Source organism: Sciurus carolinensis, chromosome 7, assembly GCF_902686445.1.
Source record: "Sciurus carolinensis chromosome 7, mSciCar1.2, whole genome shotgun sequence".
Lineage (NCBI taxonomy): Eukaryota > Metazoa > Chordata > Mammalia > Rodentia > Sciuridae > Sciurus > Sciurus carolinensis.
This window is the reverse complement of record NC_062219.1, coordinates 99,481,470-99,502,049: the sequence shown is the minus strand read 5'-3', so window position 1 is coordinate 99,502,049 and position 20,580 is coordinate 99,481,470. Positions and strand designations below refer to the sequence as shown.

Genomic DNA, 20,580 nt, shown 5'->3' with positions numbered 1-20,580 from the left:
AAAAGACAAAGATCCAATTTAGATACATTTATAATACTTAAGAGAAACAATGACATTAAATATTAGTCCCTAATATTTATAGCATCTATTTAATTGTGCTAACACATAAACAAGACTCCAGGGAATTTGAAAAATGTATTTAATAGGCCAGAATTTCAGTTTCCTGATTCTGAGGCAAGGAGTCTCACCATGTTCACGGGGCATGTTGTCCAAACTAAGAACCCAGAAATGAAAAATCATGCCCAAACTGATAACCATATAAAAACTACTTACACTACTATGTGTAATTTATAACTATTTTGTATTTATGTGTTTAATACATAAACACATATATATAAATCTCAATATGTCAGCAAGGGTCAGAGTTTGATAAGGCATTTGTGACAGCATCAGAATAGCATCCATAAAGTTGATTATGTTATAGTTGTGTCAACTATGAAGACACACCTCTTAGAGACAAAGAAAAGAAATAATTCCTTTTTCCTTTAGGGAAATCTTTTTTTTAAAAAACTTACTATATAAATATATAGATTTTATAATGTACTTGGTCACATTAATTCTGGTACTTGCCTTAAGAAACTCCAAACTTTTCTTCACATGCTTAGGATCTTTAACAGTCACATTCTCAATATCCTTCACAGATTTGCTTTTCTCTGATATCCAATCTGAGAAAGACTGAAGTTTATGCAGAAATTCTTCATGGGAAACTGCTAATTTAGACTGGAAAATAAAGTTGTGCATTCATTTCTGTCTCCAAAATTTCAGAATTCTACAAACAGGGTTTCTTTTTTAAGGACTTAACACTCTAAAAATAAAATACTTCATCTTGTGACTAAATCCTCAAACACCCAAATCTCATTCAAAATTTGCTGCTTTCACGCCTACCATTTCAGAGTCCACCGCAAGCATGAGATGCTTCATTCTTTCTGAAGATACGCTACCCAGAGAAGAGAAGGCAGCCTGCAAGCTCTGGTGGCTCATGCTCAGCTCCTCAAGATGTCTTCTGGGGAAGTTACTGGGAAGAGACTTCAAGAACTCTTCTGCCAATTTCATATCTTTTCTTAAAATCACAGCAATTGGAGCCAATCCCAGTTCAAATGTCTGCAAAGAAATATACCCCCAGTTCGGGTTACTGTTTAGTAAAAGACACAAACATAAACATAAAAGTAAAGTACTTGCTTTCTCAAAATCTAACATCAGCTGATACCGTCCAGAAATAGGTAGTTGCTAGAGTTTGGATCTGGGATGTCCCAGAGGTGGGACCTAGTGGGAGGCCTTCGTGTCGCCACAGATATGCCTTAAAGGAGCTTGTAGGTTCTTATCTTAACCCATTTGGTTCTAAGTTTTCAATTCAGTAAATAGTCAAAGAAATTGACATGGGGTATATTAAAACAGGTTAGAAATCATAATCCAGAGCTTATACCTATTATGTTAACTAGTATCATAATTATTATATAATTATATTCTTCTAATTAGCATTAATTATTATATATCATATGCTGTACATAAGTTTTTATAGGTATTCCATATCTGGGAGGATAGGACAAAATAGGTAAAGCAAGTTGCTCTCCAGTCATAAACTAAGTGGTTTTATTCTACCACATACTCCCAACCACAACGTACTGCGTTTTCACTAGCTTAAGAGCAAAAAGGGCCAACTGATCCACAGATTGGAAATTGCAAAACTAGAAGACTAAATAAACCTTTTCTCTTTATGAGTTGGTTATTTCAGGTATGTGTTACAGTAGTGTAAAGCTGACTAACAAAGCAGCAGACAATTCTTACCTCTAACTGTTTCAGTTGATTCTTTAAAGCTTCTAGGTTGTTATCTACAGAATCCTGGAGGTCTAGCGGGGGCTTCATGTCTTGAAGCAAAGTCAAATACTCGTGCATTTTTTCAGTGTGTTGTAAACACTGCTGCAACTCATTGGAAAACTAAAAACAAATTTGGACATTTTGATTCAATAGCCTCTATGCAGATTTTTAAAGCAAATAAAATGTATGGGATTATTCCCAAATGTTTCATGCAGGTACTTCCATATAAAACATAAAAATTGACTTACTTGTTCCACTGAGCTATCCCCAGAAGTCATTTCTTTTGACCCAGAAATACATTCCAAGTGGTCTGGGAAATCACTACAGAATTGCTCAAGCTTCCCATTTCTTGGTAATGCTGAAGTACACCCAGCAGAGCTTTCCAGTTCAATTTCTTTTGTACTTTGTAAGTTAAGAGAACAGAGATTTTCTTCTTTGTGTTTAAGATTATCAAGAACGAGTGGCTTTTCTTCCACTATCTCACAAGAAGTACCTATTTTTGGACTCAAGTCTCTAATCTGTTCTCCTTTTTCTGAATATCCATCAGCAAGCAGCTTGCAGAAAATCTGTTCAAGCTGCAGTGGAAGTTCTCTAGATGAAATCTCTCTCTTCTCTAGGTCACAATCCATCTGAGTTAAATCTTTCATCAACTCAAAAACTCCTGTGACTTTCTGGTTCTGTTGATTTTGCTTCAGTACATCAAGGAGAAGCTCAGACTTCAGATTTGTAAGACAGAAAGCATCATCTCTCCTTTCTGCCTTCAGTTCTGATGAGTCACTTGTGGGGCACACTCCACTGTGGTCATCGATTTTAGAGTCGCTGGGCACACCAGATGCTTCATTTACCAACTGTGATGAACTAATCCTTTTAATTAAGTTTTGGATTAAAATTGTAGTGTCTACACAAGTTGAAGGGTCTCGATTCATATGGCCTTCTTTCAATCTGCTTTTTAAGATATCCTTTATTTCCTCCACAAGTCCTGGAGATAAATCAGGAATATGAACCTCCTCTTTTGGGGGTCCTAGAGATGAGGCTTTTTCTTTTGGTGACTGTTTCTCAACTATTTCTTTCTTATCATTAATTTCTAAGAATGAGTGGTCAGTTTCAAAAGTGATATCAGAGTCATTATTTCTTATTCCATTCATACAGACTTCTGACTGTACAAAATTGCTATTTTCCTCAAGGTCTTCCACATTTTAAGAGGTAGAACTGAAAGTGTGGTTCCACTATTTTCTGGTATGAACTGAGGAATTTGTGTTGCTCTTTCTGATATATTTTCTTTAGTACAAAGATCATTTTGCTGAACTGTCTCATTTAGAGGCCAGTCTTCTGGTGTGGGAGTGGACTTCTCTTTCACTCTATTAATTCCTACCTGTGAATCTTCTTTCATGGGAGGGACAGCTATTAAGACATGGTTTGAGTTGTCTTCATTAGGTTTTGGCACATCTCTTGCTTTTATATTTTTAGCACAATGTTTTAAAGAAGTAAACAACTCAAGTTCTTTCTCAGGTCCATCTTCCTTCATGCTGATATTCCCTTCAGACAATGTCATGTGTGAAGAAAAGTCATCCCTGCTCACTCTGGAAACTGACATGTCAAATATTTCTTCAAGATCCTCAAATTGAACTGGACTTTGACTAACCATTGTTTGTGCATCCTTTGATTCATCTTTAAAAGTTACAGTTGTTTTTTTTGGGCTTCCTTTCTGATTAAGTTCTTCACTGTTTGTGATGTGTGGCAATGGAAACTGACTCTTGTCCAGTTTGACGTTCTCTCCTTTATTAGGCAAATGTCTGAGGTATTTATTTTCTTCTTCTGTAAGTACTTCTTGTCTTGAGCACATTTTCTGAGCTGAAGTCTCATCCTCTGTTTGTATATTGTTTTTGCCATCTCTCCCTTCAGTTGGATCTATTCCATTTCCTTGGTGATCCTTATCCATCAAAGAGACTGTGGATGTCACCTCGCTTTCCACAGGTTTTCCTGCTAACTCAGGCCCGAAACAAATGAATTTATCATAAGATGAGTCACTGTTAGGTATTACACTCTCAAGATATTGATCTTCATCTTTCACAGAGTCTGCAGATTCTGGTCCTTGAATCAATTGGACCTTTGTGTTCACTGAACTGCTCTCGAATTCAGAAGCTGAATTGATGGTATTATGTGAAACACCTTCAGGGTCTAAGGCTTTTTCTGATCCACTATCTTTAGTGGCAGGCAGCAATAAACCTTCAAGTGCCATCTCATGACTCAACAGATTTTCTTTGCTTTTTCCAACAGCCTCAGTTGCACATTCTGGAAGGCTGCCTCTATCAGTAACTATGCTGCACTTTCTAGCTGATTCTACCTGTAGAACACTTATACTCTGCTCTTTTTCTAAAGAATTACGATTCTGCATTTTATCCAAGAGAATCATTTTATGCATATTTTGACTTTCATCACTGTTTTCCTTTCCAGTAGTGGGACAAAACTGGCTATCTTCAGCCTTATGTTGGCACACTGGTCTTCTGTTCTCATCTCCCACTTCTCCTTCCTCATCACCAAGATCATCACCACCATGGTCGTCATCATTGTCATCATCCTGATCATTGCTGTCACATATATAATCCCCATAACTTTCTTCACTTTGCACAGAATCTAAATGATCAGTATCAGATTCAAATTCTTCTCCAGTTATATACTCTTCTTTTCTTCCTGTCCAACTGGCACTGCCATCAAATTTTAATGAAGCACCAAAGTTTTCTCCCTTTCCCACAGTTTCATAATCAGTTAATGAGTTGCACGCATCATCTTCAAGGTCATTTGTGTGCCCTCTTTCTGATACAGTCACGTCTGAGTCAGCGGATCTTAAATGTTTCTTGTCAACAGAATCTAATTCAGCTTTCTCAATACCTACAAGAAAATCCTTCAGACACTTTGCTCTGCCCCTCACATTTAAGCTATCAACCCGTTCCCCCTGGGGAATCACAGAATCTTCATTCTCTTTTGGAACATCATAAAAAACTTCACCAGGAGGTGCTGTCCCATCAGTTTCCTCTTGCAGTGTGTCATAGTCCTCAGGTTGCAGACAATCACGGTCGTCGCCTTCAAGAAGCAGAGAATCATGGTCATCATCTCCAAACAAAGGGGTGTCATAAAAGTCATCATCACTATCAGTGTCTGTTCCTGTGTCACTCTGCTGATCATCCAGCAGTGATGTTTCATAGTCACCAGCACTGGCGATTTCTTCATGCCATGGTTTACCACCAATGTGAGATGGGCTGGCATTATCAGCATCACCCCCTGGAGGCATGGCCCTGGAGTCCTCTTTCACTTCACACTCATTTTGCTCCTCTTCAGCCTTCAGCTGAGAAGCACCAGGCAATTTTTCATTCTCCCTAGAAGTACATGACACATATTTATCATTGTGATATTGAACTTCAGAGGTACTACCACCAATATTTAAAGACTTTTGTTCACAGTGTTCTTCCTGGAAACTGATGTTAATAGCTGCAATTCCCAGAAATTGGTCTTGAAATTTTCCTCCCTTTCTCTGATCTGATAAAATACTTGGGTCATCGAATGACAATGAAGAGGCTTCATGTTTATTTCCATTGCTCTCTGGGGTGTGTACGTTATTTAAACCTACCTGACTGTGCCTCGATTTATCATGACTTAATAAGGCACTTAGTCTTGGGGAGTAGTCAAAGATAGATGCATCCTTGTTTATGTTATCCTCATTCTTTGTTTCATTAGGATCACAGAGTCTACCAGTTTTTATTGTCACGATAGGATTTGTTATCAAATCACTTGCAAAGTTTTGAATGTTTTTAGAATGGCTGTTTTCATCTGCATGTTCATTTGTTTCAAGTTGACTTTGACTTTCACATTTATTGTTTTTATGTCTAAGCATGCTAGCTTCTGCAAGTTCAGTTTGTGTCAAATACGATAAGGGATTTGGAACACACACACTGGATGAACTGTTAACTTTATTTTCAATTGCTATTATAGTTGCCAGGTTGTCTGACTGGTAAGCTTCACTACTGATAACATTATTTCCCATTTCATGCAAGTCTTCATCTATGACACACTTTCTATTTTCAGTATTCTCTTCATGTTCAAGTTCAGTGCAATGACATATATTAAAACTAGCTGGTGAAGCTGCGTATTCATCCTTTTCTTTTCTTGGAGCATTATTAAGAAATACACCAGGGAAGCTTAAGACATCAGGACTTTCTCTTATGGGTGCGTCCTTCTCAAATTCTGCCCTGCAGCCTTCTAGTAGCATACCAACAGCCTCATCCAAGTCTCCATCGTACAGCAAAAGCCTCTGCCCTGTGTTGGCATCCATGTAACTATTTACCATCAAGTAAGACAGGAATAACTTTTTAGTTTGTTCTGAGTTCTGAGTTGCCACTGGCTCTTCTCCATCAAAAACATCCTCTTCTTGCCTGTAATCATGAACTGTAGACGGCTGGAATTTACAAAAAGAGAGCCATCTTCTGGCATTTTTACATGTCTCTAAATCTCCTAAATCTGGCATTTTATCTGGAAGTGTTATATTTTTTAAAACCGATGCTGTGTTATTATCTATAATTCCTAGCTGCTTGGCAACATCCAAACCAATGACTTGAGAACTTTCTGGAATATAAAGAGCAGCTATTTTCTGCCTGCCATTCAGTATTTTGTAGGCCAATTCATTGGTTATCAACTCTTGCTGCAAGGAAGAAGATGTAGGGAATATTTCACCAGAGTGGGGCCAAATGAGTCCAACATAGCCCCGCTGAGCCTCTAAAACCAAAAGAGCACTGCTGGAAGTTATCAGATCACACTGGACTGCCTCGTCTACTGTTAAGCGTTTAGCAGGATTAGAGTGGATGATTCCACCTGTTTGAACCTGATAGGTGAGAATACTGTGGGCAGTGTCTCTGTCAATCACCCCTTCTGCCATGGCTTCTTCAACAGTCAGTTTTTGACCAGAGTTACCATTGACTAGCCCACCAGACAGAAGTTGAGCACCCAATAATCTAAACATGGTTTCACGGTCTATGAGACCTTCATGAGCAGCTCTTAAAATGCTTATGCTTCTTCCACATTTTAATGTTATTCTGCCCCCTTCTTGTGGTCTCACAGGTAGAAGCCACATCCCAATACTTTCCTGTAAAACACATCTTTGTACCATATCTATTAAAGACACCTTCTCAGAGGTGCAGGGGTCAATAAGGTCCCTGCATGTATTTTGCCTTTCCAGAACTTTAGAAAATAATGCTGAAGAAACCAAGTTCTGCTGGAATGCTTTGTGTAGGCTCAACTGTTCTCCTGTAGCTGGAACAACCAGAAAGCCTGTGGAAAGCAGGATCTCAAGAACTTTGATAGCCATGGATTCTGATATCACGCCTTGAGCCAGAGCATCCAGCACAGGAATTGTGGTAGATGGCACAGCAGAAATCATCTCCTTAGCTTTATTCAGCTCTTTGAGTTGGCACAAAATTTGTTCATCAATAAGGCCTTGTCTTTTGGCATCTTTGAGATCAAAGCACTTTTTTAACTCTGGTGAAATTAGACCAGAAATCATCAGCTGCATCTCAAGCAACCTGACTCCTGTGTCATAGTCAATGAGGCCCCTTAAAACTGCCTGAAAGACTGATAGGACTTCTCCAGTTGTCTGATCAATGGTGCCTGCAATCACTTTATCCAGCTGAAAGGTAAAGTAAAAAAATCTCAGGTCAGTCTGTTTATAACAGCAGGGAGAGTTCCATGCAACTTAGTTTGTTTTTTACTTTTTTTTTTAATAATACACTTCATCAAAATATCCTCTACTTACCAAGGCGTAGCAATTCTGTGAATGTTAGGCAGCTCAAATGCACAAGTGATCTATGTCAGTGATCTATTCAACAGCACAGGATGTGATAAAAGCTTTAAAAACAACATGCATCTGTGAATTGAAAACTTGATATTGTGTACATTAACAAGGTTAGTCAGGACACAAAAGAGTAGATGGAGACAGAGAGAAAACAGAACATGTACCTAGAAGGCAAATCATGCTTTCTGCATTTGGGTGAGATTAGAGTCTAGTGACATGAAAGAGCATCAAACCCCATGCTATTCATGTTTACAGCATACAGGCTTCTTCAAAGACAGTCAAAAACCAATGAACCAGTAAAACTACATATCCCCCAAAATATGACAAATTATGTGGAAAGTATTTCCAGGAGTAACAGAATTAAATGTAAAAATAACTTTTTTGAATATTCAATATTGGGCATGTTGACAATCAAATTTAAAAAATTAAGAAACAGACAAAATTTAAGCAATTTTTGCTAGATTTTACGAAGATGCTAGAGCATCCTCATGGTAATATATGGCCTCATAATATTGAAATAACTCTCATGGGTATCTCTGATAATCAAACTCCAAAGCACTTTAGAGATGACCCACAGGTTTTTCCTCAACATCACATTTTATAATAAAATACCTAATATAGCAGAAGAATGGATTTTAAAGAAAAGAGTTAGAAAAATGAATGATTCTTTCCTTTCACCATGCAAGGCAGAGATTAAGATGTCATGGAAATTGATGATCGGCATGAGTAAGACTGTATTTAATAACACTAAAGTCTCCAAACACTTCAATAAACCCATTCAGTTTACCCACATACAAATGTCTTTATTATTGACAAGACCATGCAGTAAAAATAGGTTTCTTAAAACAGTCTCATGGTTAGTAAGTATTACCTTCTCCTCTACCTTTGTATCGCCTGAGGTTTGTGATTCTTGTTTCAAAGACCCACTGAATAGTAAATTATAACCTTCCTGAAGAGTTTTCACTTGTTTTTCCAATTCATTTCTTTCTTCTTCTGTCATTCTAAAAGAGAAAGTATGAAAATAGTAATGCTAACTTTCAAGCATAAAAATTACGTACTAGGTTCTGTGTCATTGTTACATATTTTTAAATATAGCCCCATGTATACGTTGCTTAGGCCTTGGTCTGGTTGCATGTGAAATTCAGAATGGTAAAAACATCTAGGGGTCTTTCCCTTCTCTGAGAAAGGCACTGAAGGAAAGTATGTGAACTGATGTTTCAGCACCTCCCCAACATGTAAACTTCCAGAATAACTGCTGTTATTTGACAAGGGAAATGCACCATTCTTAATCCAAATAAGGAAAAGGGACAGTAAGGTGCTATTTCTCAAGATGAAATGTGCTTAAACTGAAGAATAATAAACAGGGAATTAACCAAGAAATTAACTTTATTCTCTAAGCTACGATAATAAGTTTTTCTAGAAAAATCTTAAAGAGAATGTCTAAAAGGGCTTTCAGACAGGGTAGATTCCTTCCCTGATTGGTTGAAATATATGAAGTACCTTGTTGAAAATGCAGGACCAGAACATGAAAATAGGAAACAAAAAACATTTTGACACATATTTTCTGAAAGGTGGTCTCAAATGCTACCTAGAACTAAGACTTGACTTGGATTCTCAGTTCTACCACCAACGACTAATCATTAGCCTTTCTGGCCTCATTTCTTACCAATAATATATGGTAATAATGTACATTTCAGAGTTGTGGTAAAGACTAGAAGTGACAATGAACTATATTCCTATTTTTATACTTTTTGTGATATTAAGTAAACTGATTCATTTGAATTCCATTTTTTAAACCTCAATTAAAATTTACTAACTTCTGTTTTGTTGAACACTTGATTGACTGATTTAGCTATTATGGATCAAACCCAGGGGTGCTTTGCCACCGAGCTACATCTCCAGCCTTTTTTAATTTTTCATTTTCAGACAGGATCTTACTAAATTGCCAAGGTTGGCTTCAAACTTGCAATCCTCCTGCCTCACCTTCCCAGTTAGCTGGGCTTACAGGTGTGCATGACTGTGCCTGGCTTGTTTTGCTAAACATTTCAACAATCATGTCCCTACTCTGAATAAAGGCGCTAATGAAAACCAACATACTTGTCTCCATGTTTTGCCAGAAAGAGCTGCATGGTTTGAAGTGCTTCAGATAGCTGTTCTTTCTTGGTTGATATTTCCTCACTGGAAATCTGTAAGGTAAAGAAGGCACATTCAAACACTCCCCTCTAAAGGACTACACAATAGTAATGTTTAAAAACTAATCAAGTTTCAATCAAGAACCAAGCCATGAATCTATCTTCCAGGTGACCGAAATCCATAACAAATCAGTTCTTAAGAGTCTGCAGGCCTGGTAGGAAAAGCACTTCATTTAGAATGTGTAATTAAGGAAAGGGCTTTTCTCTATTCTCAGTGCCATTATTTTCATGAGGTAATAATATAATATTATATTGTTCTTGCATTTGTCCAGCCCAAAGATGAATAAAGGTAGCCATAACACTGAGGTAGTCAGAGGTTTACTGACCCAATGCCATTCTTATACATCATGGTTCTCAGATTTGTGAATGTGGAACACCACCTCCAGAGTTTATTCCCCCAAGCTCCTAAGTACCCAGGATCCTTTTGAAAAAATTATGGTAAAAATGTTATTCAGTATGTCTGCAGATCAAGATTAAACAATTTGTAATGCAAAGACTCTCCCTTATAAAAAGTCACCTGTGGCAGTCAGAGAAGTATAATTGATCTGTTTGGGGAAAAGCAAGAAGTTGGAACACTTTCTCCTAATCCCTCAGTACATCACTTCTGAACACATTTCAGCAACTGTCATTCTTTTAAATGAGCAGAAATAATAGGAAATGATAGGCCAATGAAAGATATATTCACCCCCACCCCTATGTATCCTATTAGAGTCAATTTATCATGGTTACAGGTAATCATGAGGCCTTATGGGATTTTGGTGGACACACTACATACATCCAATTACTCAAATTTTCTTTAATGAAGAGACCATCGAGTGTTCGTAGGGATTTATAAATAAGGCCATGACTCACATTAAAATGTATTTGTCTCCTTTATGTACAATAGGACTGACTTAGTATTGTTCTGGAGAATTTGAAACTACAGATGTGAAAATGATCCATGTTTCTGAAAAGAAACTTGTTCTGCTGAGATATCTTTTGCTAAGGCTTATGTGCCTAGTTTAATTGCCTTCCTGTTTTTGGTAAGAGAAAAAAAGGGGAAGATGATAAATATTTACATTAAATTATCTTGAAGGTTTTGGTTTAAAACACCAAATGTATATACTTCTCAACATCTCATCTCTTTAATGCTACATAATATATACTATGAGTTAAAACAGCTTTATTTCAACTGAATAATATTTCAAGTCAACCTGGGTCAATAAACTTCTCTAAGAGTGAATACCAGATAAGGTACATGCCTTATATCATAGGCAAAATTAGACAAGAAACTGATATCTTCCATTAAAATAATATCAACAGTGACTGTTTCAACTGATCACAAGCGACTACTGAGGCAGGCCTGGATGATGCACTACATATCAAGATTAAATGATAGTCCTGGATATTTCCAAATGTCAGGTAGGGGTAGGAGAGCAGTGTTGGAAAAGTATTACTTGAGGAAAAAAAGGATTATCTTGGTGGAAATTTATGTTTTAAAAATATAGCAGCAATTCCCACCATAGGTATCAATACTACTGGAATTGGCTCCTCAATTACCAATATCCTAAGGGCTTCAGGTGGTACAGTCTAGGGGGCATCAAGGAGCACTGACATCTCACAGATGCAGCCACCCAATCAATGCCAAGTAGTGGGGGTGCAGAAGACAGCTCACACACCCAAAGAATTTACTTGGGTACAGGAAAGAAGCTAAAGTTGCCTGATTGACTGTGGACACTTTCCTATGAAATAGAAAAGATTCAGAAAAACACAACTAAAGTTAATGCTCAAAAATGTTAATATACTAGTTCCTATTTTCACTGTTCTTGAACTTGTTCATGTTTGCAGCTGGAAGAAAGAAACTGCGTGTCTTTATGGCATGAAATGTATGGATTTCTCTAGACGCAAAACAGGACAACTCTGCTCTTCAGCAGTTCTCATCGCCATTCTTGGGAAGCAGATCTAACCACAGGAAGAGCAGTGCGACCTATTAGTTTACTAATAGCAAAGCTGATATATAGTTCAGGCTTTTAAATCAAAACACTGCCTACTGCCACATTCTAACTGTGATTCCTTGGGCAAGTCACCTAACCTCTCTGTTCTTATGATTGCTGTCTATAAAAACAGGGGGTAATTAAGGAGAATGAAACACTGTGCAAGATACTATATCAGCTCAGTAAGTTCTAACCACAATCATTTTCAAGCCAGGGCTTTGTGAATACCTTTTGCTTAGAGAAGGGAGACTTTCCAGCCTTCTCTCCATCTCTCAATGTCTTGCTGATATTTGATACCCATTTCTGCAGTTCTTTGGCTTTTTCAACATGTTCTTTCTTTTCTTCTTCCAGTGACTTCTGACAGGTGTGAGTGGTAAAAAAAGAGATGCATTCCAGTAAATGACTGTGCTATTAAACTAACCTCTCCACTGAAAATAAGAATGTAAAAATGTTTGCTCAGCACACACAGGTTGCAGAGTATTTTATTCATTCACTTAAGTATGTAGCATAGCAGATGTACTTCCAAAATGTTTATGGCTGCAAAGAAAGCTGTGACAAACATTCTTTAATCACTGGTCTATCCTCCCAGCTGCTACATCAATACAACAACAACAAAAAAAAAACCCACTTTATTCATGAGGCACTAGACTTTTGCTTTGCTGCCTTTGCATTAGCATTACAATCTCGGTCCTCTTAATAGAAAGGTATCCAAAAATGGAAAGCTGAAAGAAAGAAGAATCCATACACAGATGAAAAACACAGAATGCAGAAACTCCTTCCTGCTCCTCCGGCAATATATTCATAATGTTAACTTATAATTCCAAAGTCTCAACTAGGAATGAGAGATTATGGGGACCATTTTAATATGGAAAGGTTACTACACAAAGGAAAATGCAAAACTTTTTGTTTCCAAAGCAATCCCACACACTGCAACCTGAAGGGTGGGGACTGAATTTCCATCTCTTAGATTCGGTGGTGCTTTGCCAAGCGCTCTTTCAGGGAGTGCAACGTATCATTTAGTCAAGGGGAACGTGAACACCGGGCAAGTCTGAAGAAATGCTGCTATGAACATGCTGAGATAAATCACACGCATCCCATATTCCAGGTAAAATGCATTTATTTCAGTGTGGGTAAGTCAAAAAAAAGCTATTCTCAAGCTAAATGGAACCATTTTAAGGGCATTAAATCTTTTGTGATTTTTAATTGAAAAATTATTTTCTAAGTGGTGAGCTATTTCTCAAGAAATAAGCAGTGGTTCAAGTCAGTTTCACAAGTCCTAGACTGTGTATTTAAGTCAATACTATGATGTAAACAGATGGCATGAGCCCACCAGCATCGCCCCTTGTGTAAAGATATTTAAACATGTCCTATTAGGAAGAGTAGTAGAGGCTGGAAATTCCCGTCATCAAGGGTTCAGACACTTCTAAGAGTTTAAGTCCTGTATGGAAATCAAAATCAGCTTTTTCTAAGGCTTCTTTGTATGTCAGCTTTCTTTTGGTCCGGGGACATATTATATTTCGGTTGTATGATTTTTGATCTTTGAGTCTGGTGGCAATGAGGACATCTATGATACCTATTTGGAGAGCCTCCTCTATGGACAACCGAGAGTGAACCTGAGGCTCCATCAGGCCCCCTGTCAAGAACTGAAATTCCAGACATCGGATTCCCATTTCCTTACTTATGATATTTGCATTCACGGCTTCTGCCACCGACATTGCTTTGTTGGTGACAGGATGGTTAACCCCCGTGATAACTAACTCACACTGTCTCAGCTGCTGGGCAAAGCCCTCATCCACTAGGCCTCTATGCAAAGCTTCGGCCACCCTGTACTTTTTGCCAGTTAGGGGATCAATTATCCCACCCGTGCTGACTTGGGCTTCAAGGCATCGGAGAGCAGTGATCCGATCAACCAAATTTCTCCGGGAGGCCTTTAGTAAAGAGATCCTTTCCCCACTAGCAGTCAGCCAATAGCCTGCAATGGGACTATGCAAATCCTTCTTGGGAACTAAACGGCTCAGCATAAAATCAGCAAGTTCTGTAAGTGTGATGAGGCCTTCCTGATACTTTTTGACCATGGCTTTGTCAATTGTTCCCTGCTCTATAGACTCACTAATATTGAACTGTAATCCCGTTTTGGTATCAATCAGCATTTGTGAAGGATGCCCATAGGACTCAAAAAATGTGGCTTCCTTCCACTGATACTGCTGTCCTGAAAGTTCAAGATAAACACTTTTGTCAATCAGGTTTCTCTGGAAAGCTTCATAAGCAGTCAGTTCTGCTCCTGTTTTAACATCTATCACAGAAATTTTATGAGTTTTCTCTACATTGAGATTGGAAATGTCCCTTTCCCCAAATGGCAACAGAAAGCACTGGCAATCGACATCAAACACACACATTCGCAGTAATTCTGAATAATACAGAGCTTGCTTATTATTGGGATTAGGAAAAACCCTTGTGTTGCTGGATGGCTCGTGCAAAAATTGTAAGATGGCATTATTTAACAATCCCAGCTGCAGAGCAATTTCTGGAGGAACACGAATGCCTCTCACAGGGTCAATCACGCCCCCACTGGCAATCTGGGCCTCTAAGATATGTTTACCTTTTTGCCTGTCAAGCATTCTATTTTCCATAGCTTGAAACACTGACAACGTCTTAGAAGAGTATGGATATCCCAGGGCTGCCTTCTCTGCCTCAAGGAGCCTAATTCTGAATTCAGGATCAACAACCCCTTTGAGCACTGCATCTTCAACAGAATATGTCTGACCTGAAATGGGATCAATAATAAAACCTGTTGCAGCCTGAGCTTCTAAAAAGGCTAATGCCATCATTTTGTCTATTATGATTTTCTTGGCTGCTGAGGCAAATGAAATCTTTTCTTTTGTAGATTCTAAATAAAGACCTGCAATTGAGTTGGCTTTTGTCAAAAACTTGCTAAGAGTTTTCTGAACTTCTTCAACAGTCTTCAGACCAAGTCGCAGTTGCTCAACTGTTCTCATGTCCAGAAGCTTAGCTTCGACCAACTGCCTGGCAGTCACGATGTTCCTGAGTCCTTGGAATTTAAATTCATCATCCCTAACTGAACAGGCAAGGTCACCATTAACATTCTGGGAAGTCTCTGGTTCTAAGCCTTTTTGCAAGAACTCTCTCTTGAGTCCACCTGACCCTCTGCATCCTTCCAGCATCCATTCTTTAGCACTGGGAGCTGAGTTCTTTTCTTGTTTTAATGTTGTGACTTCTGTATGTACAGCATACTGCTTGTCCTTAGCTATCTGCAACAGGAATTTTTAAGATGTTAAAAGTCACCAAAAGAATGTGATGTCACTTACCCATTCTCAATCAAAACATAATTTCTAGAATTACAAAGATAAGTGAAGAGAAGAAATTTCAAAAGAAGGATGGTTTCAGGAATAAGTAATATTCTTTTAAGAGCCTGAAGTTTACTTTAGATGACAATTAATGATAATAAAATGGTCTATTGAACTGAGAAGCAGTTTGACCACAGAACATGGTAAAGGTTAAAGTTAACTGCCTGGTTCTTCTTGCTTCTTTTATAGTCACATTTTTTGAAATAACATTCCCACAGAGATAACAGTATACCCATTATATCTGTGTGCTTCAGGTCATACATTTGCAAATTAAAGAATCTAATTTATAATAAAGATCCATGAAAATCACTAGAAAAATTATAGCATTACTTTCCTCTCAGAAATACATAGCCAAACACATCCAAACTTGTTAAAAACTTAGTTTAGGACAGTAAAGAAATAGAAGAAACTTGACGCTAGGTAGCTGATAAGGTCTCAGAACACAGAGTATACCTCTAAGGGGGTCAAGAGCTTCACCAACTCCATTTCACACTTGTCATCCTGACACCTGGCAGGTGCTCTACAACTGTGCAAGGCTTGATCTCTTATCTTCTCTATTTCCGATAGCCTTGTAATAGGATTTTTCTCATCAAAAGTTATCTGGAATTCAGTGCTTGTTTGAGAAAAATACTCAGAATAACACTGCTGGCTTTTCTCTCTCTCCAGTGGAGCCCCTGGAGGCCGGAACTGGACTTCTTTGGGCATTTGCTCAACAACCCGATGTGGCCATTTCTCTTCCACCTGCTGTGGTTCTTGAGTCCATCTTGACAGAGGCGGTCTGGCTGTTGGGTGAAGGTGTCCAGCAGTCCTAGATGGAAACTCTGCAGAGTGTTGACACTCCTTCACTGTCATCTCAAATTCTGGTGTGAAGGTGCAGTCATTGGCCATGTTCTTTGTCTGGATTTCACACTGGAGCAAAACTAACTGATGTTCATGCTCTTTTATCTGCTGATCCATTTTTTGCTTCAGGTTTTCAACCTCACGTTTCTGGGCCATCAGTTCGTCCTCAAGTTTCCGACATTTTTGATAGTGATTTGCTTCCACGTGCTGCCCTTGTTGCATTTGCTCACGGTACCGCTGGAGCTGTCTTTCAAGCTCTTTAATGTTCGTTTCACAAAGCTTAGCATTCTCTTGAGCTCTGCAGTTTTCCCGCTGAAGAGATGCAAAGTCAAGCTTAATGCCTGAGATATCATTTTCTGTGATGACCTTGGACTCCATTAATTTTTCCATCTTTTTCCGAAACTCCTCTGCTGAACGTTTGAATTTATCAGACTCTTCCTGAAACAGAACCATCTTTCTGTGGGTCATCTGTTCTTCTATGGTCTTTAAGTGCAGTTCATCTTGTACCTTTTTCAACCTATTATTTAACTCTTGTACCTGAGCCTGTTGCAACTGAACTTTCTGTTCTCCCCGCCGCTTTTCCTCTTTGGAAGCATTCAGCTCAGCGTTCAGATTTCTAACCTCTTTCTCGGTGTTCTGGATGATAATGTTCTGTTGGTCACACTTTTGCTTGAATTCACTTACTAAGTTTTGACTCTTGGCCAAGTCTTCTTCTAGGCTTTTGATTTTTCTCTGGAAATCCTGTTCTGTTTTTGTCTGTTTATGCAAGTGCTCATTTGTGTTGCGTAACTGATCTTTAAAACCATCTGCCTGAATTTTCAGTGCTTCACATCTTTGCTGGATGGCTTGTTTCTCTAAAACTATGTTCTGTGATTCTGCCTGAATTCTCTGCATCATTAATTTGGTTTCATTATTCTGCCTAGTCAGTTCATCGACTTTTTGTTTTAACATTTCTGCACATTCATTACTCTTTTCCAATTCCTTGTTGAGCTTTTGGATCTTATCATTATTTTCTTTCTCAGCTCTAATATTCTGAAGCAACTGCTCATGGCTCTTCTCAAACTGTTCTTTTAGATGATCTGATCTTCTCTGGCAGAGGCGTCCTCTTTCATTGGACAATTCCTTCTCATCCTGGAAAGCATGAACCTGAGAATTTAAATGCTGAATATTCTTCTCAGCTAATGCATGTGCTCTAGTGATTCTATCTACTTCTCTTTGTAGCTTCCCTTTTTCGTGATGAAGAGATTCTAGTTCTAATTGATAACTGTGCTTTATTTTCTTGAGATCATTGGCTTCTTGCATGACTTCTTCAGCTTTATCTGTGGTTTGGTTCAACTGCCTGCTAAGTTCTCTGAGTTGCTGAGAATACCCTTCCTCTACCTGATCCTTCCTCTCCAGTTCCAGCTTAAGGCACTGTAGTGTGTTATTTGTTTCATCCAGTTTATCTTTCAGCAAACGAGCCTTTTCCTCAGAGGAGGTTTTTTCAAGCTGGAGGGCGTTAAGCTCATACTTCAGCTCCCGCATGTCTTTCTCAGCCTTTCTGTTGGCAATGGTTAGTTCGTCCACCTGCTGTCTGAGTTCCTCTGCTTTCTGTCTGTCATTCTCTTTCTGAAGACCCGTGATTGCCCTGCATGATGTAGCCTGTGTGATCGCACAAGCTGGCAATGTATTTTCTCTACATGAATACTGAATTTCAGTTATTTTTCTTCTTGCTTCCAATTCAACTTTTTGCTTTTCCTTCAATTGTTTTTCTGCCACCTGTTTTTGAAATGCAAGGTCTTTTTCCATCTGCTTCACCAGCCTCAAGAGTTCTTCCTCGCTGTCCTTCTTCCGTCTTAATTCTTCCATCAACTTATTTTTTTGCTGCTCCAAATCATTGAGACTTGAGTCCTTCCTTTTCAGATGATCCTCCAGGGTTCTTCTTGTAAAGGTGTTCTCCTCTAACTGATTCCGAAAATTCAGGAGGTTTTCTTCCACCGCTGCTCTTTTGGCCTCCGCCTCTAAGGTGAGCTGCCTCACCCGTTCCAGTTCCCGCTGCGCAGCTTCTTTCTCCCTTACAATGGTCTCAAGTTCCCGGCGGTACTGCTTGGCCTCACTTTCAGCCCGTATCTTCTGCAAGGCTATGTCTTCTACATTTCTCTGATGCTTTCTCAACTCATTTTCTGCAGCCTCCTTGACTTTCGGGAGTTCTTCCTCCACTCGGGACTTTTGCTTCTGCAGTTCGGCTACCATTTTTTCCAGTTCACTAATCTTTCCTGTGAGCTTGCTGTTCTCCATCATTGTTGCCCTCTGACGCTGAAGCAGATCTGAGTATGCCCCATGCTCAGAAGTCTCCTTGCACCTTTTCATCTACAAGACACGTTTTGAAACTGTCACAGCCATTCTACTCAAATTTACTTCACGACACGTGGAGCAACGTGCCTAAAAGTACTTACAAAACCAAGAGAAGCCAAACATGGCACAAGCAGCACCACCGCCACCACAGCATCACCGTCTTCAGAGGGGAAGCGTCAGAGGTCAGCAGGAGTGGACAAAAAACCCTCCAGGATGGGCGTCCTGGAGAATCTTTTTTTGTCCCACAGGAATAACTTCATTTTAAAAAATAGCCAGCTCAGGGATTTATACCAAGAAAGGACCTTACCAAACATCTGGCATGACCCTAGTTTTTTGTTTTTTGGTTTTTGTCTTTTTTTTTTTTTAACAAATGAAGGAGAAATAGGAGGTTAAATAATTTTGCAAACTCACACAATGGCTAAGTGACAAAGTAGGAACTAAAACTCTCTCAATGGGGCTCTTTTAATTCTTGCACACAACTTAGTCCTAGGAGTAAGGGAAAACATATATTATATAGGAACCAAGTAACACTGAAGAATTTAGTTTTCGATAGCTAGCCCAGTGAAAACTTAAAATGATATTTATGTTCCCATGTTTCATACTTAAAAGAAACAAAACACAAGTTTAGAACAGAGAGTCAAATTCAGAGATTATACTTAACATAAGAAAGGAGGAAAGTTACATAAAATCTTGAAATTCCTAAAGTCAAATTCCTTATGTGATTATACTTGCCTGTGATGACAACTACAGAAATTGGAATTGCTAATGCAAAGGCAGCTCTTGTCCCTGAAGACTTTAAAGATGAGCTTCAGATACTCACAGATTTGGGTGGTTTTGTTAATGACAGCCTCATATGAATCCACCTTGACAAGTACCTTAAGGTATCTACCCAGTAATTAAAAAGAAATTTAATAAACATCAATGCTTTTAAAAATATACTTAGAGGTTCAGTACCAATTTATTAAAGAAAATATAAGAAAAATGTTTTACTCTAATTAGAGCATCACTCTCAGCTGGGAGGAATCTACCCACTTCACAGACATCAGAACAAGGTGATTAAGATTAGCTTATAATTACAATTTAATTTCTCTTTACTAATATCATAATGCTATTAGGCTTTGAATCATCAACTTGAAATCACTATAATTAGAAACAATTTAAACTGGAGTAGTGAAATTGCTTTAGATAGCAGATTGTTTTCATTGAGATGCTCAGGTGAATTTCAAGAATTTAATTTATATTATAGACCACACAACTCAATTTGCTCTCTTGAATTTCTTGATAACAAATCATTTTCACGAGAATTTCAGTTATTTCCTTTGCTCATCTAAATGTAGTTTTTTTTTTTTAGTAAGAATTCACAAATAGAAATAAATTTCATCACAACCAGTTATACTCAACACTCTATTTTCTTTCTTCTGGCACCAGGATCAACTCTTAGTGACACAAAAGAATTTTATGTATTTAAAATATTAAGGTTTCAATATTTTCAAGATACTGTAATTCAAAATATTTAATTCAAAATATTTCAAAGAGGGTCTTTTCCATATCCATATCAAAGTGCCTTTGAAACTCAGTTTCTACTAAGAAGTTCAAAGCTCATATTTTGTTTCCCTTAGGAAAAACCTGTTGCTGAGCCTTCCATACCTTAATTAGAGTCGTCTTGATGCTTTGTTAATTATCTCCTGTTATCCCAGAACTCTGAATTTCTTGGCAAATGCAAGCTAGAAAGAGTACTTGAAATAATTTAGACCACATGCTGATTTGCCTTTTTGTAGATCCTGAACTTATTTGCATAAAAATAACATTTTTTCTACATGTTCTCTTTGCAATGTGATTAATAACTAAGAGTTTGCTCTCAAATTAGATGAAAAAAATCTTTTTATCATAGCTAATAGCCATTACAGATACATTTCTCTAATTTGATTATTACCTCTGAAATTAACTGGCACCTATACTTGATTTTATGCATATTATGAAAAATTCTGCTCTCAGATCAACATTTCTCAAGATCTTCAAGACTGTTGCAGAAACATTACTCCTTTGAACCTAAAATTTGAGCTACATATCTTTTATAGAACAATCTATTAATGTGATCCTGAAGTGGTAAGGGTTTTCTAAGTCTTTTTTTAATTATAGTGTTTATCTGTATTCCATAATTATAGTGTTTTTGACCCTCAATTCACTACATAAATCTGACATTTCAAAGTATGGTAATGATG

At 38.0% G+C, this 20,580-nt stretch overlaps 1 protein-coding gene across 1 annotated transcript in view; it reads right to left on the bottom strand.

Moving 5' to 3' along the window:
* Dst (dystonin) overlaps window positions 1-20,580 on the bottom strand; it is a 456,059-nt gene that overhangs the window by 129,600 nt on the left and 305,879 nt on the right. Inside the window, 8 exon segments of the mRNA XM_047559692.1 lie at window positions 571-720; window positions 886-1,101; window positions 1,786-1,935; window positions 2,064-3,010; window positions 3,013-7,489; window positions 8,526-8,655; window positions 9,752-9,840; window positions 12,048-12,176. Of these exon segments, the coding sequence (XP_047415648.1) occupies window positions 571-720; window positions 886-1,101; window positions 1,786-1,935; window positions 2,064-3,010; window positions 3,013-7,489; window positions 8,526-8,655; window positions 9,752-9,840; window positions 12,048-12,176 (6,288 nt within the window).